The sequence below is a fragment of the Leguminivora glycinivorella genome, chromosome Z (assembly GCF_023078275.1).
Source record: "Leguminivora glycinivorella isolate SPB_JAAS2020 chromosome Z, LegGlyc_1.1, whole genome shotgun sequence".
NCBI classification, from domain to species: Eukaryota; Metazoa; Arthropoda; class Insecta; order Lepidoptera; family Tortricidae; genus Leguminivora; species Leguminivora glycinivorella.
This window is the reverse complement of record NC_062998.1, coordinates 40,827,594-40,852,421: the sequence shown is the minus strand read 5'-3', so window position 1 is coordinate 40,852,421 and position 24,828 is coordinate 40,827,594. Positions and strand designations below refer to the sequence as shown.

The 24,828-nt window shown below is 37.4% G+C and overlaps 1 protein-coding gene across 1 annotated transcript in view; it reads left to right on the top strand.

Moving 5' to 3' along the window:
• The window catches only part of LOC125240490 (SCY1-like protein 2), a 202,238-nt gene that overhangs the window by 151,673 nt on the left and 25,737 nt on the right, over positions 1 to 24,828 (top strand). The window contains exons 6-7 of the mRNA XM_048148384.1: positions 4,760 to 4,880; positions 17,815 to 17,910. Of these exons, the coding sequence (XP_048004341.1) occupies positions 4,760 to 4,880; positions 17,815 to 17,910 (217 nt within the window). The remainder of the gene's footprint in view (positions 1 to 4,759; positions 4,881 to 17,814; positions 17,911 to 24,828) is intronic.

Here is a 24,828-nt window from a genome sequence, read left to right as displayed (position 1 = left end):
AAAGGGCCGATTAGTCGGCACTTCATTAGTGATAGAAAAACAGTACAAAATTAAATTACCAGCTGAAAATTATGTTTGTATTATGTTGCTATTAGTAATTCCTTTTTTTGTCATAACAACAAATATCTGTTATCACCACAGAAATAAATTTCCTACCTAGGATTATCGACTTCATAGGCAGGATATCACTACCCACTAAGCCAAGCCGGTTGTTAAAAATGGAAAATGTATATAAATATTGTCATGAACCTTTGAACATCTGTAAAAAATCATGAAAAGCGCGAACGAAGGACCAATAATGACATTCAAAATGTGAATTTATCGAAAATTATGTTCTGGCCGACTAGCCGACTAGTCGGCCGACTAATCGGCCACCCAAGCGCCGACTAGTCGGTAGTCGGCCTAGTCGGCCAAATCAATAGTCGGTACATCCCTAGTAAATATGTTTAAAATTATGTCTAAAGCATAGTTAACATAGTATTGGCACGCGTTTAGCGACGAATAAAAAAAATATATTTAAAAATTAAAAAAAACTGATAATCACATCTTAATTTTAATACGTTGATAACTCTTTATTAGAAATTTGGTTGATCTAACTTTTTGCGTTTGTAAGTTATTGATGATGGACGTTGACCGGCGAAAATGCACTGTGAACAAATACGTGAAAAATCCCCTTGGTCTGGGTCAATGATTGCTAAATTGTTGAATTTCCAGAAAACTACTAGGCAATAATTATTGCCCAAATCATTATTTCATTAAAGGACAATTAAATAATAGTGGCAAAATATCCACTCCTTGCGGTCCACACGGAATCAACAGACAAAAAAGATGGATGAAAATCTTGTTCAGAGGATGATGAATACTATTTTCAGAAAAGTCCGTAATTTTGTGCATAAACATACTGAATGATTGAAATATATGTGACACGCTATAAATTAATAAACGATCTTTTATATTCTGCAATAAAAAATATTGTTTACTTTTTTCTTTTCATTTAAAAATTAAATTCCTCCCATCGCGTACCAATTCTAAATTAACTACTTATGCTTTAATTAGGGTCGTGCAACTGTGCATGAATATCGCTTTTGCACAATCAAATTTGTACGGATTTCTAGTATAATTACTTATATTATATACTGAAACGACTGACTTTCAATCCAGAGGTCGCGGGTTCGACCTTCGAACCCCGGCTCGTTCCAATGAGTTTTTCGGAACTTAAATGCGAAATGTCATTTGATATTTGCCAGTCGCTGAACCATCAGGGAACCGGACTAATCCCAATAAGGCCTAGTTACCCTTCGGGTTGGAAGGTCAGATGGTAGTCGCTTTTGTAAAAACTAGTGCTTACGCCAAATCTTAGGGTTAGTTGTCAAAGCGGACCCCAGGCTCCCATGAGCTGTATCAAATGCCGGGATAATTCAAGGAGGATGAGATACTGAAATGGCTATTTAACTCTTTAAATTTTCAAATGCAATTACTTAATCTAATAACTGACTGTGTTTTCCTAACACGTACCCAATTTATTACCAAATAATGCTATTTATACAAATAGAGGATATTAATATTGGCTACGTGCATGACAATTACGCCCACTACCATGTGAACTTGAAGTGGAAAATGTCAAAAAATTACATGTAAACAAACATTATATTTTAACGATTTTTCGTTAATTTTAAATAAATCGAATAACAAGAGCTACTATTTCAAGTGTAATTTAGGTAGATAGATTATAAAGACATGGATATAATACCAAAAATCAGTTTCCAAAGCATTACTCACGGTATAAACTTCCAACCCCAGACTACAGAAAGAGTCAATAAATTGGTGCTGGCAGGGCATATAAGGAATCTTGAAGAACATAGGAGTAATGGTACAAGTTCTTCGAGCTAGTGACATGGTATTCGCTAAACCTCCGTCCCGTTAATGCCATATAAAACAAATCTAAACGTAAGTACCTAGTCATGTCCGCGGCTGCAGAAATATCCGACACGGGCCTATTCCCAGGCTAGGCCTGAATCTTTAAGCATAATCTTTTACGGTAGGAAAAACACTAACAGCGTATTGAACAATATTAAGGTAAACAAAGCTTAAATATAATTTATTATAATGGTTTGTTTTGACATGTCACTTACGTTTTCTTTTCACCGTAGCTATCCATTTAGTTCTTTGATCCAATTTCCAGTGTGCTCTAAGAAACGCATAGAACGTGCAAAGTTTATGCCATTATTTTTACAATTAACAACGAAACAACATTGATGCCCCATATCAAACATTACATATTGTATTATATTTTATTATGAGTTTTGATAGATGACAACCACAATCAGTGTCGATTTTGACCACCGCAAGCACTGCGATCGCTTTGCTTACCCCCTCCATGCACTTCGCACGAAGCCAATACCAAGTATCATTGTGTACAAGGCTACCGATTAATGTATTTGCAGACTCTAAGTTGGTTAGTTTATTCTGTCACTGAACATTTCTATTTGACGTTGTGAACTTAGGCCTACTTATAAGGGATTTCTTCCAGCTAACCTTTGAGTAGGTGAAATGTAATGAAAACGGTAGAGAAATATAGCACTTTAGTACAACAGACTGTCGGAAAGTCAATAAAAATGTTATTGTAAAAAAGTCTTTTCACTAATAACGGTTGTTTTCATCTAACTTTTGATCTGTTTGTGTTTAGCGAAATTTAATTAAGTTTGGCAGATATACGGATGCATAAGTTTGCTCAAATCAATACTGACAGGACCGGTAAGTTAGGTGACTTGTATTTAAAAAATTCAGCCGACGACAAAATTTCGTCCCAAATTGGATAAGTTGTTTACCTCCCAGGAAGAGAACTGTTCATTTATTTTAAAACAAACTTTGAAGTTGAACCAGGGTTTTTGTGAGGCTAGGTAAGATTAAGTACAAGTCTTATAATCGCAACATTATACAATATACTTAAACTAGAAATAATAATAGTTACCTATTTACAGATTAATATGATATTCAAAGTCACTTTACATAAACTACAATTTTACTTAAACTTACTTAATCATCTTTTCACAGATGTGTGATATGTAAAATTTATGAAAGGTGTAAAATGTATTAAGTTTTTTTTTACATTTCTGGTCCGATATCAGGAGGCCAATTTTTGAATCTCGACCATTCGATTTTGTGAAATTCGTTCAATAATATCTCCACTACTAGCGATTTAAATTCTACTAACAGAATCGAAAACGAGTGGTCATTGCCACTAGTTTTAAAATTACTAGCAGAGCTGTCCTTTTCAAAAATAGCATTCCGTCGTTTTCCACTGACATTCGAACGGCGAATTCGTGCGTTCGAAATTCAAAAATCGATCCCCAGGATGTTTTTGAATTTCGTCTGTTTACTGGTATACACTCATTATGTATACATATAACCTCTTGCCGCCCGATTAAAAACGCAACTTTAGCTAAATGCCCAATGTGCAGTATATTAGTCATTATATTTTAAAGTCGCAAACGCTCACACCTTTGAAAAAAACTTTTTAGATTAAAACCTCGAGCAGGATTTTATAAAGGATTGGTAGTAACACTAATCCGCTATCGGATGGGAAAAACTGGAAAACCTACGGTCGTTTTATTTCGGGAATGTACATTGTGGACATTTCAACTAGTTCAGAAACTGCTGCTATCGAAACTCGCAAGGTAGTTTTAGTCACAAACATATGTAGAGGATTGCTCTGCATTAAGTGAATTCGTTCACTAGGTGAACTATTTTAGAGGTGTTTTGCAAGCCGGTACCTACATTTTAGAATGTATGACTGCGTAGAATAGTTTAGTTAGGCATTTTTATAGTATACTTGGATAACTTGGGTAACTTGGGTAATACACATGAATTAACAATAACCTATCAAAATCAAAGAATCTTTGAAACTGACTCCACGAAATTTTTAGGATTAAGCTTAGATAGTAGTTTGACATGGAGAAATCAAATTGACAATATATGTAGTAAATTGAATCAATTTAGTTATGCACTGTATAATTTAAGAAAGGTTGTAGATCAAACAGCAGTGCTAACGGCTTACTATGCGCACGTAACTGCGACACTAAGATACGGCGTTATGTTTTGGGGTAATGCAACTGACAGGGAAATGGCATTCTTGAGTCAAAATAAATGTTTGAGATCTGTATGCGGTACTCGAACCATGGAATCTTGCAAGGAACTTTTCATTACACTCAAAATATTGACTCTACCGTGTCTTTATGTTTATGAAATTTCAATGTATGTCAAATGTAATTTACATCAGTTCACTAAATTTAACAGTCTGCGACAACAGGAGAAAATTAATTATAAATCATCCAAAACAGCTTTTGTATCAAAAAGTATTTTGTGTATGGCACCCCGAATTTATAATAAATTACCAGTTAACATTTTAAAACTTGAGAGCGTTCATGAATTTAAAAAAGCTTTGTATAACTTTTTAGCTTCTAAGGCCTACTACAGTATTCAGGAATATCTGAATGACACATAATATATTAATAGTAATGATAATGATAGTTATAAGATTGTCTAATTAATATGTAAGTAGACATTAAATTAATGCATGCGACACACATTACACTACAAAATATTTGCATGTCTCTATGACCAAACATGTAGAACTGTTATACCTAGTATTAAGACCTTATTGTAAGCATGTTTCAGCAAATAAATTTCTGAATCTGAATCTGAATCTATTATTTGACCCTGATACAATAATTACTGATTGTTCAATGTGTTGACGCAGATCATCGAGGCGCTACACTACCTGCACTACACGGCGCGCCAGATCCACCGCAACGTGTGCCCACAAGTGATCATCGTTACAAGGCGCGGCACGTGGAAACTTTTTGGCTTAGAGTTTATTGGTGAGTGTTCAATTTTGGCCAACCATTGACATTATTTCATGGACATTGACTGAAAAACTCAGATAGTCTCTGCGTTTTTTTTTATTTTAGAGGCACGGTCACGATGAATAAAAACGGATTGAGACTGAGACATACCTATATATTTGCTGTCTAAACGCTTAGGTGTCCTAACTTTCACAAAGCTTACGTTTGTTAATATCTATTACTTATATCATAATTATTATCACACGCTGTTAATAAATAGATATAAATATTTCTTACATACTGAAATTCTGATTGTATATCTGAATGTAATTTACTAAATCTCAGACTTCAGGTTTAAATTCTGATTTCAGGCTTTTCGGGCTAAATATCCATGTTCCAAAGCTTTGCAAATGCTCAGCCATTCTTATCATCCTGTCCCGGCCGGTTTCGGCCTCAGCGACTGGGTTTGTAAATGGCTATTGAGAGCGACAGTCATGAGCTCTCCTGTATGACGTAGGTAGCCTATTTTCGCAGAGAATGTACGACACTGCATGTCAGCACCCCTCCGATATAAGTATAGTTTATGACCGCAGGTGGTCGGGCCTTTATCTCGACGTTCTTGGCGTCAAGTTCAACTCGCCTCTGATTTTCGAAGGCTTGCACGGGGCCATGGCCCCGGGCGGCACATGACAGGGGGCGGCAAAATCGGCAATTAAAAATTATAACATACATAGAGACAGAGTCGCACCATAAGTGTTCCTTTGTACCTTTTTGTTACGGAACCTAATAAATAAAATTGTTAATTATGAGACCATCATTTTTCAAATCGCGCTGAGAAACGCGCCAATTCTCTGTTTTGTGCTGGCGCCGAATGCACCACGGCTGCGAGGGACGCGGGGCGGGGGCGCGAGCGGCCGAGCGCTGCCGAGCAGCCGCCGAGCTTCCATGCACGAACTATAGGCGAATGTTCGAAAAACTATGGCGAAAGAGCTTAAGCGGCAGCTATATTACACGATAAAACACCTTATCATCATACTGTTAAGCCTTACTTTGTAATGAATGGAGTTTTACATTTTTGTACTTACGACAGATGAATACTTGAGTTGAGCAAACAAAATTCGTCATTTTATTCCGAAGTTTCGATTTTAAAAACTGCAATTACTTCTTAGTGCTAAGTTTAATTATAATTGGAAAATATTACATTTGATTTGTAGATTGATATTCAATTCACTTATTGTCAAATTGGGTAAGTGTCTATTTTAAGTATTTTGGAATTTGAATTGAATGTTGAATAGTTTTGTTCCAAGTTTGAAATATTTCTCGTATGTTATGTGCGTAAGTAAACAATACTTTAGCTTTGTGCTAAGGTCACCGAGTAATATTAGACGGTCAACCAAATTTTAGCACTAAAAAAACCGGCCAAGTGCGAGTCGGACTCTCCCACCGAGGGTTCCGTACAAACTTTCAATAGTTGAATCATCAAAATGTTCTAATGAACACAAGTTAAATTATAATCTATTGAAAATATTTCAACCTGTGCTGTCTTAAAGTAGTCACACTACTATGTATATAAATTAAAACCGAAATAAACCTGGGTGGCCGAGCGGATAAAGAGGCATTTCCCGCGATTGGAGAGTACGCTGGTTCGATTCCAGCCTCAGGCACCAGAGGACTTGGTCACTTTTTCTTTCATATGTGTAATTTATTTCGGTTTTAATTTATATACATAGTAGTGTGACTACTTTAAGACAGCACAGGTTGAAATATTTTCAATAGATTATAATTTAACTTGTGTTCATTAGAATTGATTTAGCAGCGCCATCTCTCGAGCTGTGTCGAAACCAACCTGAGTTTGGTTCACACGGGGGGCAAGAACCATACCGTTCTGCCCTAGGAATGGACAGAGGGCGCTACGAGTCCTTGTATCGAGTCTTGTAGATTACTCATATGAGAGATAATTTCGACCTCGACAGCTGTGACCTGGGTGGCCGAGCGGATAAAGAGGCATTTCCCGCGATTGGAGAGTACGCTGGTTAGATTCCAGCCTCAGGCACCAGAGGACTTGGTCACTTTTTCTTTCATCAAAATGTTATTCATATAACTCTACAAACTTGACTAAATCCCTCAAGAGTCAATTCCCACATAAGTAATATTTGAATATACAATTTTATTGTTAGACAACGTCTTAAGAAAATCACAACTCGACTTCAATAGTTTACGACATGTAAGGACGCTCCTGAAGCGACCTCATTATATCAGGAAAAATGCGATGTAGGAAATGAGCGTTCAACGTACAGCGATATCTTTCGGCAAATTAAGTAAACTAATGTGTGCGAGCTAGTATGGAGGATGATTTTTATGGGATAATTGTTTATTGTGTGAACCGATTTTAACCATTTTTCCTCTCTTTGAAAGCAAAAACTTTCATTTTTATTCTGTAAAAAATACAGGTACAATAAACACCCGCAAGAGTGTTCAAATTGAAAACGTAAATCTGGAAGGATTTTTTATAAAGTAAAAAAAAAAGTTCTTTTTTTTCAAAAACATTTTTTTTCCACAAGAAAAAAACCATAAAAAAAATAGTTTTGATATGTATAGTTTGAGTTTTTTGTAACGATACCCCACTTGCCCGAGTAAATTTGAAATTTATAGTTTTCCCCCCTTTTATTTTGGCCACTTTCTGTAATTAATATTAAATATCTGGGCAACCGAGCTTCGCTCGGTTCTGTTTCGTATCCTTGACATGTGTCGCCATCTAGTTCAAAAATGAATAGTACCTACATCGAGCGAAAGAATTCTCAGCCTTAACAACACAACTACTCCACACGAGATGGCGCGCATTTCGCCACAAAAACTCAAATAGTGTATTTTCTATTCGTTTTAGCCTTGACCTGTGTCGCCATCTAGTGTTTGCAATAAATAGTACTTACATCGACCGAAAGAATTCTGTCTTAACAGTACAACTACTGCACACGAGATGGCGCGCGAAGAAAAACGCATGAAAACTCGAAAATTCGCGTTTTCCGGGACCTAAGGATAAGTTAGACCGATTTTTCACCCCCAAAAACCCCCACATAACAAATTTCTGCGAAATCGTTAGAGCGGTTTCCGAGATCGTCAGTGTAAATAAATATAAATATATATATAAATAAATAAATAAATAAATATACAAGAATTGCTCGTTTAAAAGTATAAGATACATTTAAAAAAATATACTTTCAATTTGTAGAGATTAACGATGTTCATAAGTATTGCATATTTCAAAGCGATAGCATAATTTAAGTAGTCCTCGAGATATTAAATAGTGTGATAGACAGACAGACGGACAGAGTCGCACCATATAAGGGCCTTTTATTTGTACCTTTATGGTAAGGAACCCTAAAAAGGCGCGAAATTTAAATTTTCTATGAGAAAACAACCTTCGCCCCTATATTTTCAATATTTTTTTGAAGTGTTAGAATATGGTCGTCGATGATTCCGCCAACGCCAAGGTTTAGGAAGGCACGCGTTTCAAGAAATTAACTAGCCGCTGAGCCGTCTATTTTTAAATTTGCCGTTTTTTTAGTACCAAGATTTGGTTGACAGTCTTCTTTAGTAGGAACAAAAGACAAAAGCTATTGGTTTGGATTACCTCAAAAAGGAAAAACGGATCCCTATAGGATCACTCGTGCGTCGGTCTGTCCGTCTGTCACAGACAATTTTCTCCAAAACTACTGAACCGATTAACTTGAAATTTGGCACACATAATTATGTCCTGTGACCCAAAGACGGACAAGCAATTTAAATTAAGAAAATTTAATTGTAGGGGTCACTTTTGGTTGGTGAAAATGAAAATTAAAAATTAAAGTTTTTTAAACTCTATTAATTATGTTACTCGTACATATCAAATGAAAGAGCTTTTTATAAGTATTTCAAAAATATTTTCTCAAATAATTATAAGTCAAGTAATTTAAGAAAATAGGTAAAAAATTCACAGAAAAAATACACGAGATAGCCTTCAATCTATGGATTACACAGAAAAGCCTATTATAAACCTACAGTCAAGCGTAAGTCGGACTTAAAAGAAAGAAAACTCAAATTTCACTCTCTGCTGCTGAAAGGAGTTACCAAATCTCTTGAAATCTAACTAAATTAATTTCTGTTTCGTTTTTTTTAGAAATTGTTCAGAATATCGATTATTCTCATAAATGATTTAAGTGCCTTCAAAAAACGAGGCGCTTAAGCCCTTCTTCTGGTGTACGGAGCCCTTACAACGATAGCACAACTCGCACTACGAGTATAATGAGCAAATAATCTAGATATGTTGATCATAAGAGGGGCGGCATATCGGCAAAATTGGTGATCGGCCCCGGGCGGCAATCACAGACGCTACGCGGCTGCACATCTCCGCATGGTACGCTTAAGCACATCTTTGTAGCGCAAAAAAAAAACATTCTATTGGCAAAGCGAATGTTTACATTCACGTTATTTGTTTTTTTAGTATGCATTTTGCCGCTAAACAGCTACTGTGCATTTCATGTTCCAGTAGGAATTGACGACCGCTTTAACCTAGTGAGGCGGGTCTAATTAAATAATATTAAAATACAATTTTTATATTACTTATTAGTATACTCCGATGGCTCAGTTAAAATTTTCACTTTATTCACTTATACACAACTAGGAAACAAATCAAATTCAATCAGGTTTATTTTTTGTGTTTTTCATCTTCTTCATATATCTTCTACTTATATAAAAACGAAAAACCAGAAAGGGATAAAAACGAGGGAAGAAACGAGATGGCGCCCTACAAATTTTAAGAACTTTTGGACCACGTTTCTCGGATACAACGCAAGTATCGTAATAGAAAACTATTTAAATCTATTGTCTAAATATAGGAATAGAAAATGAGTATGAAAACTGCCGATTACGCTGCGTATTTATTTTACAATTAGCTAACGAAAATCTCATAAAAACCACGATTTCAAAACTTCGGCTATGTTCGGGATCCAATTGGCACTTACTCGGTCTTTCGTTTGGCGAGTACGTAAGTTCAAGTTGATGAAAGTTTATTATGTTTTGTGAGTTTGTTATGTTGGTATACCTGCAGTAGTATTGGTTTTTATTTTGTTCAAAGTGACAGGAAATAAAACGTTGTAATGCGGGATGGCGTTTGGCAAAGCGAAGAGAAAACCGAGAGTACGAATCTGGACTTTATTGACAAGGTTACAAGTTAGTGATACCTCACTGAACCTACATGACCCAGCAGGAGTATGTATGATGCATGTATGGCTAGGTAGGGTTACTTAGCTAGAAGACAGTCATATGCTTAAGCAAAGGTTAAGGCATAGAACGTGCAGTAAGCTAGTTCCTACTGTGAGAGTACAACGATACTCGGTCGACGCCGGGGGGTCATGTTTCTACGTTGACCAAACGTTCGCGTGTTCTATCTTCCTGATGCTCTGTGTGTGGGCGACATCTATTGGCGCATGTAGGAATTAGACGGCTGATCGATGCGGTTGTGCGGGGTGCGCTCTGTGCGTGAGCGTGTGGCCTGAGTAAAGCACCGCAGCTACAACAGATGGCGCGCCCGTGGTCGTTCGGTGTTGTTCTCGTTACAACGTCCTATTTTGTTTGAAAATTAATGTGACGAATTTTGGTTTGGCGATGCCTAGAACTGTAAGTAGATAAATAACTTTAGGATTTAAGGTTTGTCTTATATTAGGTTTATTTAGTAGGCATTCGTTTTATTTGCCTTTTATGTCTTTACTAGCTTTTACCCGCGGCTTCACCCGCGTAATAAAAGTATTCTTATTGAAACGTTTACAAAAAATAAGATTTTCATTTGGATCCGTAGGTTTCTTTGTAGGTACATCTGTCCGCGATTATTTTGATTAAGGTAAAGCGGGGCAATTCTCAACTGGAGGGCCATTGTAACTGATCTATTTGCTGTACGGTCCGGTTTTGGCTGACTGTACCTTACACCTATTGTTTTTAAAGAAATTCTTGCAATGATTGTAGAATTGTTACACAGCGACCACAGCGTAGGTAGTAGGTACGAATATGTATGTATTTTACCTATATAAATATTTATACTGGGGAAACTTCATACAACCCACATAGCCAGTATCTCGACGCTATGGTCGGTAGGGTAAAAAGTACTTCCTTGCATTATCGCTTACAATTTTTTCCATTTTGCTTATACTTATTGCAAACGTAAACATATAAAAGGCAAGCAAACAACGATCTTCTTACAGCACATTGAATGTAATAGTTATTACGGATGCAGGACACTCGCCGATGCTTACTTACTAATACCTTCCCACTGAGCCACCTGCATTTTACACTGCCTAGATATCGATTGCCGACCGATTATTCCGACCCCAATCCCTATTCTTATCCCCGTCCCTATCTCTATCTTTGTCCCCGTCCCCGTTCCCGTCCCGTCTCTGTCCCCGTCCCTCCCCTATCCCTATCCCGTCCCCGTCCCCTATCCCTATCCCTATCCCTATCCCTATCCCTATCCCTATCCCTATCCCTATCCCTATCCCTATCCCTATCCCTATCTCTATCCCTATCCCTATCCCTATCCCTATCCCTATCCCTATCCCTATCCCTATCCCTATCCCTATCCCTATCCCTATCCCCCTATCCCTATCCCTATACCTATCCCTATCCCTATCCCTATCCCTATCCCTATCCCTATCCCTATCCCTATCCCTATCCCTATCCCTATCCCTATCCCTATCCCTATCCCTATCCCTATCCCTATCCCTATCCCTATCCCGATCCCTATCCCTATCCCTATCCCTATCCCCACCCCTACCCCCACCCCCACCCCTACCCCTATCCCTACCCCTACCCCTATCCCTATCCCTATCCCTATCCCCACCCCTACCCCTACCACTACCCCTACCCCTATCCCAATCCCAATCCCAATCCCAACCCCAATCCCAATCCCTATCCCTATCCCTATCCCTATCCCTATCCCTATCCCTATCCCTATCCCTATCCCTATCCCTATCCCTATCCCTATCCCTATCCCTATCCCTATCCCCCTATCCCTATCCCTATCCCTATCCCTATCCCTATCCCTATCCCTATCCCTATCCCTATCCCTATCCCTATCCCTATCCCTATCCCTATCCCTATCCCTATCTCTATCCCTATCCCTATCCCTATCCCTATCCCTATCCCTATCCCTATCCCTATCCCTATCCCTATCCCTATCCCTATCCCTATCCCTATCCCTATCCCTATCCCTATCCCGATCCCTATCCCTATCCCTATCCCTATCCCCACCCCTACCCCCACCCCCACCCCTACCCCTACCACTATCCCTACCCCTACCCCTATCCCTATCCCTATCCCTATCCCTATCCTCCCCACCCCTACCCCTACCACTACCCCTACCCCTATCCCAATCCCAATCCCAACCCCAATCCCAATCCCTATCCCTATCCCTATCCCTATCCCTATCCCTATCCCTAACCCTATCCCGTTCCTGTCCATGTCCCTGTCCCTGTCCCTGTCCCTGTCCCTGTCCCTGTCCCTGTCCCTGTCCCTGTCCCTGTCCCTGTCCCTGTCCCTGTCCCTGTCCCTGGCCCTGTCCCTGTCCTTGCCCCTGTCAAATTATCATGCTAGGAGGTGAACTTTGAAAAATCCTTTCTTAGTGCTCCTCTAAGGAACTTCCGTGTCAATTTGAAATCTCTTGAACCAGAAGTAAAGATAAAAACTAAAGCTATACTTATGACTATTTTGGATATTTTAACCCCACAACAGGGAGAAAATGCACAACAACAGGGGAGAAAATTTCTTTTCCACCTCATTAGATTTTAAAATCGTTGTATTTATCGTGATCAGCGGCCGGATAAACCATAAAAACGATACCCATATTGTGTTTTTGACTTTACCCCCTTTGCACCCCTTTAGGGGTCAAATTTTCAAAAAACCTGAAACATGTATTTAGTCATAATATGTCTTTAGGAATCCTCCTGTGAAGTTTCGAATAAAATAGTCAAACTAATCTTGTTTCCCCATACAAACTTTGAACCCCCATTTCACCCTTTTAAGAGGAGAATTTTGAAAAATCCTTTCTTAGTGCTCCTCTACGCCATATAAGGAATCTATGTGCCAAATTTGAAATCTCTAGGACCAGCGGTTTCGGCTGTGTGTTGATATATCAATCAGTCAGTCATTATCTTCTTTTATATATTTAAATCCCATTGCACCACAACAGGGGAGAAGGTATTTATTTCACTTCCGCCTCGTTAGATTTTAAAAACGTTGTATTTATCGTGATCAGCGACCCGATAAACCATAAAAACTATACCCATATTGATTGTTTTACTTTATCACCCCCTTTTCACCCTTTTAGGGGTTAAATTTTCAAAAAACCTGAAACACGTATTCAGTCATATGTCTTAAGGAATCTTCCTGTGAAGTTTCGAATAAAATAGTCAAACTAATCTTTGTTTCCCCATACAAACTTTGAACCCCCATTTGACCCCCTTAGGAGGTGTATTTTGGAAAATCCTTTCTTAGTGCTCCTCTACACCATATAAGGAACCTACGTGCCAAATTTGAAATCTCTAGGACCAGCGGTTTCGGCTGTGTGTTGATATGTCAGTCAGTCAGTCAATATCTTCTTTTATATATTTTTTTGATATTTAAACCCCATTGCACCACAACAGGGGAGAAGGTATTTCACTTCCGCCTCGTTAGATTTTAAAAACGTTGTATTTATCGTGATCAGCGACCCGATAAACCATAAAAACGATACCCATATTGATTTTTTTGACTTTATCACCCCCTTTTCACCCTTTTAGGGGTTAAATTTTAGTCAAACTAATCTTGTTTCCCCATACAAACTTTGAACCCCCATTTGACCCCCTTAGGAGGTGAATTTTGAAAAATCCTTTCTTAGTGCTCCTCTACACTATATAAGGAACCTACGTGCCAAATTTGAAATCTCTAGGACCAGCGGTTTCGGCTGTGCGTTGATATGTCAGTCAGTCAGTCAGTCAGTCAGTCAGTCAGTCAGTCAGTCAGTCAGCTTCTTCTTTTATATATTTAGATACGTTCCGAAATAAATTTTCTTTTACTCATCTTTGAGCTGTATACACCCGTATACGGCTCAAAGCACCCGTTTCTAAAGTTAAGTACTGGATACCCGCGGTCGGGGAACCGCATCAAGCAGTTGAATTACAACCGACCATGTGCTTTGACCCTATAACATCATAGATTGTTCAATAATGATTGTGATAAATAATATTAAAACTGTTTTACAGATGTTTTCATGAATTGTGAAACATGCGGGCTTGAAACAGCAAATGGGCTTAAGCGAAAAAATAAAATAGAAAAAGCGAAACAACTGTCGACCTTAGCTAAGAGGAAGCAACAGAGTTCACAAGGGGAGGACTGTTCATTCCTATCTGAAACCTCATTTATTGAAGAGTTCTCGCTCACTAACATAGAACAGCCCAGTTGTGGTAAATTTATTATTAAGACTGAGTCAGCCATCTCAATTTAAGAATAAGCAAGTGATTAGTGTTTGCCAAAATTTTGATAAGTGTTTGCCAAAAATGAGATTTACACTGAAATATTTAGTACGTAAATAATTGTTTTATTAAAGAGCGAATTTACTTCAAAAGAAGTGTTTGAGGTAAGGTGCATTAGGGTAATTCCGAAAGTCGTCTGATTACGAAAGTCGCGTAAAAATCACCATTATTTCCAGCATATCAACATTCCCCTTTCGGAATTACCAGAGCATTTCTGTTATTCGGAATTACCCTAATGCACATTATTTAGTACTCAAATATTTTTTAATTAAAAAGAACAAATATTTACTCCCAAAGTAAAATATTTATACATGGTTATTTTTTTAGGGTAGACAATGTAACCTTCGAGGGCTGAAGCACGCCGAGGTTACGGTATAGCTAAACAGATTACTTTATGAGGATAAAGAATATTCCTATTAAGTAATGATGCATATACTTAAGATTGATTGTTTTGCATAAAGGTTTTAAATAAATAATGTGGATAAAAAAGTACAACCTCTTCTTTTTCAAATCATATCATTTATTGAGTCCAAACTAAGTTACAAAGGTTAAAGAGGTATTACAGTTTTGAGCCCTGACAAGATTGAATGCTGAAGGCAATGATACTTAGAGTTATAATTAGTCGATATTTAATCACGTTCACGGTTCTTAACTGAAAAGTGTACCCTTCTGTAATTATGGGTGATATGGCATTGAAATTAGGGCATGTAAACAGGTAAATAATTATATGGGAATTACCGAGAAACCGGTAAATAACAAGTTATTTCCATACAAACTATTTACCGATTGCGTTCCCTAATTGAAATTGAGGCTAATCGTGATTCCACATTGGGTGCAAGGACAGTGAAAGCGTGAAAGTAGGATATCGATCACTTGCGCGAGCGAAGCCGCGCGGGCACGTCTAGTAAAACTATAATAGTACCGCTACTTGTATATGTACCACCGATAGATGGGTCAGCCACCGATGGACGGTCGCTTTTTCTTTCATGTATGATATCTATTTAAGTAGGTACCTTTATAATTTGATGAAATTACGACTATTTATATAGAATATTCTGTTACATATATCAAGGCTTTTCAAATACATGTAAAGTGCTAATCGGCTGCTCATTGACTCTCGTAATAGATATGGTATGGTATTATGTAATTCGATAGGCTGTTTGACCGTAACATAGTAGGTACTTGATTAGTCAATTAACACACACAAAGATAGTGCGTATTTAAATGTAACTTAGTAAATTCAGAGAATGCATCCCAGTTACGAGTAACTCGGTATTCCCACTAAAGTGCGAAAGCATTATTTTAGTGTAATCGGCTTACGTGAAGTCAGAATATGCAGTGTTTTGTTTATCCGTGTGGCTACAGGTGAAGTCACATCAATCAGAACCTAGCCGCATTTTGTATATGAAAAATCGCTCGTATGAACATGGTTTCAGCTTTCCGATGCAGAAGCGTCTTCATACTATCGAGCGATTTGTCATACATATAATGCGACTCGTTGCTGATAGATGTGACTACACCCTAAAGGGTTCATCCATGAGAAATATAAGCTTAATTTATTGATGCGCTTACTTTGGCTGTTATAAAATAAATGAGTTACATCACACTACGTGATAGGGACGCCATAAGAAAGCACTGTAAGTAGCTACTGTCACGCTGCAGCTGTTCCGGGCACTCAATTTTATATGCCATTTTATAGGTTTGTGTTATAGGTTTCTAAAATAAGACGATGAAAAACGGACTTGTAAGTTAGTTTAGCAAAATCATAATTATAAGCCATTATTTATAAAAAATAATACCTATAAATGGTTAACACGCTTAACAATTATTTAGTATTTTAGGATTATAAAACTGAAGTCCCATTTATGCTAATATTGAATATAGGATTAAATATCTGGATCGCCTCCCCGCTGACCGTAGGTAATAAATAACATATATACGTCTCCATTAAATAGGTCCTTGGATATTCTAAAAAGTATAAATATTGAAATATAAAAACTCCTCACGTATTTCGCCAGTTGTAGTAATATTTCATTGACTCCCGTTTTACAAGTCGTTGTCACACGTAGCTTCTAAAAGAAATACGTTATAAATAATAAATAAAAATGGAATTCCTATAGTGTATTGTCGTAGAACGATCAGCAGGCGACGGCGCGACGACAAACGGTATTTCCTGAGGGCACATTTCCTCGTCGTTTATTTTCTTTTAAGTCCCATAACGAGCTGCCGCTTCACAATCTTACTCGTAGAAGCTTCATTCGAATATTTACTCAATAAGCGAATAAATTTCGCTTTATGAGCGGTAAATGGGTTTTACAGCAGTAAGCAATGTTTTTGTATCTTCTGGCAATGAAATGCGTGCATTTTAGGTCTATGGATATTTGATTACCTACCTATTCCAGACCTTTTCTAAATGGATCCATACTTATATATATATATACAGTATGTAAACTAACGAAAACCATTTACTGTAACCCGTAAATGTCCAGGTGATACTGAGAAACTTTTACTATGGGATCAACCCCGAAATCACGAAAATATCTTCTGACAGTTTCATAGGTAGTTTTATTTTATAGTTAATATTTCCTATGGGAGAGTAAATTTTTATTTCGCGTTTTGGGTGTTGGTCCCATAGTAAAAGTTTCTCAGTATCACCTGGACATTTACGGGTTACAGTAAATGGTTTTCGTTAGTTTACATACTGTATATATATATATTTATTTATTTATATATGTATATATATATTATATATAATATTATAAATGGGAAAGTGTGTGTGTCTGTTTGTTTGTCCGTCTTTCACGGCGAAACGGAGCGACGAATTGACGTGATTTTTTTAGTGGAGATAGTTGAAGGGATGGAGGATGACATAGGCTACTTTTTGTCTCTTTCTAACGCGAGCGAAGCCACGGGAAAAAGCTAGTATAGTTATATATATATACTTACTGTGTGTCAGGGACGCTTCTTGACTTAATATGACTTGACGTGCTATGCTCTTAGGAGTCTTCGGGACGAGTTAGACCTGGTACAACTAAAAATTGTATATTACGCGTTAGTAGAACCCAAGATACGCTATAGTATAAAGTACTGGGGAAATAGTTATAAGTATAATGTCTAGGCTGCATTTCTGGCACAGAAAAGAGCAATCAGAATTATGGCAAAAATTCCACAGCAGACATCTTGCAAACCGTTTTTTCTCAAGTTTAAAATCTTAACCATCCCTAGTCTGTATATTTCAGTGGTGCTAACTGATTTGATCAAGCATATGGATGACATAGAAACGCGAGAACAAAGAGTGAAGCGCCTTGCGACAAGACGAAAAGACTTGCCACACACTGACAGTCCAACATTTCCTGAGTGTGGAAATGAAAAGGGCGAAGAGATTGTGGCCAAACTATATAAGTACAATGTTTTAATATGCATGTTTGTTTCAGAAAACATTCTTGGAGATGACCCCACGGAGATGCTAACAGTTGCACCATGGTCTATCAAAGTAGCTAAAATTGCCCAGCCAAATCTTGACTATTTGGGTAAGTGAAAAAACACTAAATAATCATAAATAAATGGAGTAATAATTTGCATTGTAACCCCCTTATTCATAAACGTTCACTAAAGTTATAAAGCCGATAAAATTCGTTTGTCCCTTTCTATCACACCAATACGTCGGAAAGGGACAAACGAACTTTATCGGCTTGATAACTTTAGTGTACGTTTATGAATAAGAGGGTAAGGCTTTTCATTTAATGTTAAGCTATTGATAAATAGTTATTTGTTTTACAAAAGAGCAAGTTGTTGATTACCTCACGTGCCAATATTGAACCGCGAGCGTAGCGAGTGGTTCAAAAAGTTGAATCTTGAAGGTTAAACAAACTTTGCCACCGAGTGATACACAATTTTTTTCACCACACCAAAACGAGCAAAATACTGACAATAAAACATCAAACTAAATCAAATCAATCAATTTATTCAATATTTATGTTTCAAAATCATCACTTATAATTCTACCAGTCAGCTTAAGACAAGTTAAAATTTGTATGAAATTTGCACTCTTGTGGATAAAATTCAATTTTGCTATCTGTTTTCAAATAGCAAAGTAAGTTTTTACCAGGTGGTGTGGTGAAAATAAACATACCTATACATCTTCTTCTTCTTTGTCGTATCCTCATGGCTGAGGGACGTGACGAATGTGGATGCTCTTCACCAGTTGTCTCCACGCCACTCGATCCTGGGCCCGGTGCATGCTAGCCTGCAAAGTGGTCTTTGTCACAGACGTTATTCTGTCTGCCCAACGCGTGCCCATGCTTCCACTTCTTTGCTTCCTTGCAATGCGTCCCGTGATTGTGAGTTTCTCTAGACTATCTGGTGCGGTTCTGCTCAGATGGCCGAAGAAACCCAGCACACGTTGGGTGCAAATAGTGGAGAGTCGCGTTTTGATGCCGAGTTCCTCAAGAATAGAAACGTTTGTACGGCGTTCAGTCCATGAGATCCGGAGCATTCTTCGCCAGCACCACATCTCGAACGCATCTATTCTGCGACGGGTTGTTACTTTAATGGTCCAGGTTTCGGACGCGTATAGACTACCCGATCGAGAAAAGACTAGGGTCCGCATAAGTCTGATCTTTGTTTTGCGGTTGATGCTAGAGGCATTCTCCCATATCTTCTCGAGTCGTTTTACCGCAGCTTTGCCCATCTGTGCTCTTCTAACCACCACTTGGTCGCATTCACCATCGTCGCATATTTGGGATCCCAAATAAACAAACCTGTGTACCACTTCCAGATCGTGCAACTCGTTGGTTCTTTACGTTTTGCCGGGGCGGTCGACAAACATCAACTTCGTTTTACTTCTGTTTATCTCAAGTCCATACTCCTTACTGACCAGCTCAATCCTCCTCAGCTACCTATACATATAAATAAATAATAATAATAAATTTATAATAAATTTTATAGGCTTCTTACACAGTAAAGTAAGAAAGACAACTATATATATATATAATATATAAATACTTATATACATAGAAAACATCCATGACTCAGGAACAAATATCTGTGCTCATCACACAAATAAATGCCCTTACCGGGATTCGATCGTCAAAATATAGGCTAGTAAAGTAAGAAATGTATCAGATCACATGTGAGACACATCGGCCTCCGCCTCGGCTGACACTGACACTGAAGCTTTATTATGTACCTACTGGCCAACGTGTGTAGGTATACTATTTTTCTATTCGACAAGTGCCGGAAAGCGGTAACTTCGTTTAACCAGCGGCGTGAAAGGCGATTTCCGACCGGAGGACAGCAAAAGTATTTGCTTGCAAATTTTGCTGAAAATATTGTACAATAAGTTGTAGATATCTAATTGGAAACAAGCTTGAAGGTTCATCGAAAGAAAGCTTTCAGATGTATGTAGAAGTGTTACTGAACATAAAACTCGTTAATTGAGCTTATCAAACTATATTGAAAACTAACATGTGCGATATTAAAACTTCTTCCATTTGTGATTTTATTTAGGTATTAATCTTTATTGTGGCTACCTAATGATTCTCTGGCAATTTTTTAGCCGATTATTGATTCGCCGACAACGATTCGCCGAATGCCATTTAGCCGAATAATCAAACTATCGCTGTAACTTTTGGTCGAATAACGTTACGTAGAATCTTGGTTCGCATACAGTTCAGTTCGCTTCTGTGCAAATTATCCGAACTATTATTGGACATTTTTCATTTAGCAAAGTAATATTTTCGTTTAGGCCACGTTTAGTCGAAGAACGTTTCACATTTTATACATTGTTAAAATATTTTCGAATTAATGAATTATCGCTGTTGTAAAAGAACTACGCACTTAATAGACACTTTTTTAGGGTTCCGTAGTCAACTAGGAACCCTTATAGTTTCGCCATGTCTGTCCGTCCGTCCGTCCGTCCGTCCGTCCGTCCGCGGATAATCTCAGTAACCGTTAGCACTAGAAAGCTGAAATTTGGTACCAATATGTATATCAATCACGCCAACAAAGTGCAAAAAAAAAATGGAAAAAAATCCTTTTCCCCTCACTAGCTCGGAAACACGTGTTTTGTCCTTTAATACCAGCGGGTAAAAACGCATTTTATCCACTAGTGGGTAAAATAATTTGACCTTGAATAAAGTCAAATTAACTGCTTTAAAATTGATAAAAGTAGGTGAATCTAGTAATAAAGATGATTTACCACCTGTGGAACTACTGGAAGCAGTGATAAATGCATTTTTTGTGTTGTAGTTTCCTCGCTATAGTGAGGGGAAAAGTTTTGTGTACTCGCAAGTTCAGGATTCTATTCTCGAACCACTCGCTTCACTCTTGGTTCAACTATAGAATCCTTTCACTTGCTCGTTTTTCAATTCCACACTCAGCGTTAAAATACAACTTTGCCCCCTTGTATAACAAATAACTATTATTAGGGTACCCCCCCTACATGTAAAGTGGGGGCTGATATTTTTTTTCATTCCAACCCCATGTGATATATTGTTGGATAGTATTTAAAAATGAATAAGGGATTACTAAGATCGTTTTTTAATAATATTAATATATTCGGAAATATTATCGCTCCTAAAGGAAAGAAAAGTGCGTCCCCCCCCCCTCTAACTTTTGAACCATATGTTTAAAAAATATGAAAAAAATCACAAAAGTAGAACTTTATAAAGACTTTCTAGGAAAATTGTTTTGAACTTGATAGGTTCAGTAGTTTTTGAGAAAAATACGGAAAACTACGGAACCCTACACTGAGCGTGGCCCGACACGCTCTTGGCCGGTTTTTTTCTTAAACAATGTATAATGTGACATTATTTTCGCTGCGGTAATAATTGTTTGTGCGGTTTTTTGAACAGAAAAGTGCTAATTGCCGAAGGCGAGAACTAAAAATTTTAAAAGTAAAAATTTGGTGAGTTGGAAACAAGAATACTCGTACATGGCTTACCATCAGGCGCTCGCTACGACTACGTTTGTAACGGCTGCCTATAGAAATCGGTACCATGAGAAATAATGTCAAAAAGGCATTATTTGGGATATGCTAGCGAAGATTGCCTAGGTATATGACGTAAACAAAAAAATAAGCCGAATATGAGAAGCTAAGGTCACTTGACTCGCAGAGGTCATCATTGTGCCTGTTAATACAAAGGCAAAGGGTACTTAAAATATAATAGAATAGAATAGAATAGAATAAACATTGTTCATTGTACCATTATAATAATATTTTTACTTGATTGGCAAACTAACCAATACTAATACAAGAACCCGCTAACACTTTACATAATAATACTGTTTCATGACGTTTTAAATTAGCAGGGTTATGTTTACATTTTTTAAATATCGTCCTATTCCGTTGTTTCAGTGTAGTGAAAAAGAGATAGGGTTCTAATGTGAAGTTAGGCGCGCCACTCCAAGGCCAATCCCTATCGAAACGTTAACTACACGATGGATCGAGCTTACGTTAGCGAGTATAGTAAGCGAGTGATTGACTCATGGTACCAGTTGTATAGAAATCTATTCGAACCGCGTTTAGACGCTAGCGAGCGTAGTAACGTAATGTATGTTTTCGATAGCAACTCATGGTAATGCTACTGTCTCCTTAGAATTAGAACATGATGATTAATATAAATAAGTAGGTAGTTGAAATAAATGTGAGTTACTCTGATAAACGATCTAACAACTAGATTTTTGAATCTGCAGAATAGTTTGTACGCAAGTTCCAGCCAACTCATGATCACTCGACCTACCTCTATTGTGTTTCGAGCAATTTTTACAATTACTAAATGATTATTCGACGAAAAGTAAATCGGCGTATCAAATTTCTGCTTACCGACTCCGTTTACGAACGAATATGCATTATCTACCCGTCAACCTTTATTAGTCCGAGTTCTTAACCAGATGTACAGTCCGGTCTGGCAGAAAGCATGAAACTTGGCATGTATATAGCGTATAGGTTTATAAGAAAATATGGAAGTAGAAACACGCCGAGGTGTCAATGTTTCCCCTCTTTCCCCCCACTTTTGTATCCCTGATTTCAGTTTTTTAATATTTCCATGAAAACCGTAAAAGCTATCATCACAATGTCTAGGAGAAGTATATTCTTCATAAAATTATCTACAATATTGTCTATGGAAGCATAAAGCTAGAACTTATAATTTTCAAACTATGCTCATTTTCCCCTAACAATATTTCTCTTTGATGAGCTGAACGATAAGTAGGACTAGCGACTTTGCTCTTTTACCTGTGGCGATGTTGCTTCACAAAATTGTTCCTTGGGTGAAATTGATCCAATTTAGCTCAATAGTCATGAAATCGCACGTCACTACCCCCCACAAAGACAAAGGGAAAGGGCCGGTTTCCTCGGTGAAATCTATGCATTACTTCTTTTTGCTCTTAGCGACTAGGGCAAATCGTATATCATTTTCGTGTAATATAGGGACGAGTTAATCATTTCTGAGAAAATCGTTGCACCTTTTCATACAAAAATAACGATTATATAGCAAAACAATGAATTTTTATGTATTTCATTAAGTATGGAAGTTATGGCATTTACAGTTACATCGCGGCAATTATCAACAAATAAAACATAGGACAGATTAGCCAATAACCCAGTTCTGATGATGGAATCCTGGAGAAGTCGAGGGAACTCCTCAAATATTAAAGGCATAAGATATAGTGATTTTTGTGTTTATAGAAACACAAAAATCACACACACAAATTTCTTATAGAAGAACAGCATGCATTTACGTTCAGAACAGTGACAAATCGTTATTTTTGTATGATAGTAGAGCGGCGAGAGGGTCTCGGAAAAAGTTGATGTGACTGGAGAGTATACTGCTGACAAGTGGTATCGTTGTGATCGGTAGACTTTACTGAGTACGAAATAATGACTTGTCGCATTCTCAGACTGTGGGGGGGTTAACTATGACGTCACAAAGATCGCGGTCCCGGGTTTAAATTTTTTGCCAATTTGTCTAGAACCCCTTATCCAATTTTGAAAAATGAGGTGTCAATTGAAAGCGTATATCATGCTGATTAAGATTTCTTATAAGTGAAAAATATAGTTTTGTTAGTTATTTTTTAATTAACAATAATGCAAAAAATACTTTTTTTTACTTTCTTTTTTGATTTTTGTGACTCAAAAAAGCAATGAAAACGGCCACTTAGCTAAAAAATATGTTATGTAAATCATTTAACTACATTACTAAGCTATCTGTTGATTTTTAAATTTCTACGATCGGATAATAAATAAGCAAACTACAAGCACATACCTGTAGGCGGGGAGTACCGCTTGACACGCGTTCCCATACATTCGGCGTCTACCAAATTACACCTCGCGCAAAATTCGTTTCAGGCAGATATACCTCTAATCTTATTCATCGTAACCTATCAATATTGGTATCATTTGAAAGTACAATTAAAGTACTTTAAGAAACAATGTCAATCATTTTCTTAAAATCAATAATCGCCAGTCTGCGGTGGTTACAAAGGAAAAAAGTGGGTATGGAATTTGACTGGTTTCCTAGGTTTGATACCCTAGACGAGTTTAAAAGGGGAGGTAAAGGTGACATATGGGTTGTTCTCTGGCCTAAAAGCTACACAGAGGGTCAGGGGAGAAAAAACTAGGGTTTAAGTTTAGTTTTAAGTTATTTTTTCTTTTATTTGTTGATTTTATTGTGTTTAATTTTTTTTTGTAATTTTATCAAGGATACACGTTGGTTTCTTTTGCTGAAAATTCACTTTTTTATGAGAAATGTGATGAATTTCATGGCATTTTCCGATAGAGACTAAAATTAACTTTCTCATACGGGTTCTAGACAAATTGGCAAAAAATTGAAACCCGGGATTGCGATCTTTGTGACATCATAGTTAACCCCTCCACAGTCTGAGAATGCGACAAGTCATTATTTCGTACTCAGTAAAGTCTACCGATCACAACGATACCACTTGTCAGCAGTATACTCTCCAGTCACATCAACTTCAAAACTAGACGACTTTTTTCAATTCCGCCGCCTTACTATGATAAGGTGCAACGATTTTTTCAGAAATGTTTAACTCGTCCTTATATTACACGAAAATGATATACGATGTGTCCTAGTCACTAAGAGCAAAAAGAAGTAATGCATAGTTTTCACCGAGGAAACCGGCCCTTTACCCTTGTCTTTGTGGGGGGTAGAGACGTGCGATTTCATGACTATTGAGCTAAATCGGATCAGTTTGACCCAAGGAACAATTTTGTGAAGCAACATCGCCACAGGTAAAAGAGCAAAGTCGCTAGTCTTACTTATCGTTCAGGTCACCAAAGAGAAATATCGTTAGGGGAAAATGAGCATACTCGTAGTTTGAAAATTATAAGTTCTAGCTTTATACTTCCAAAGACAATATTGTAGAGAACTTTATGAAGAACATATTTCTCCTAGACATCGTGATGGTAGCTTTCACGGTTTTCATGG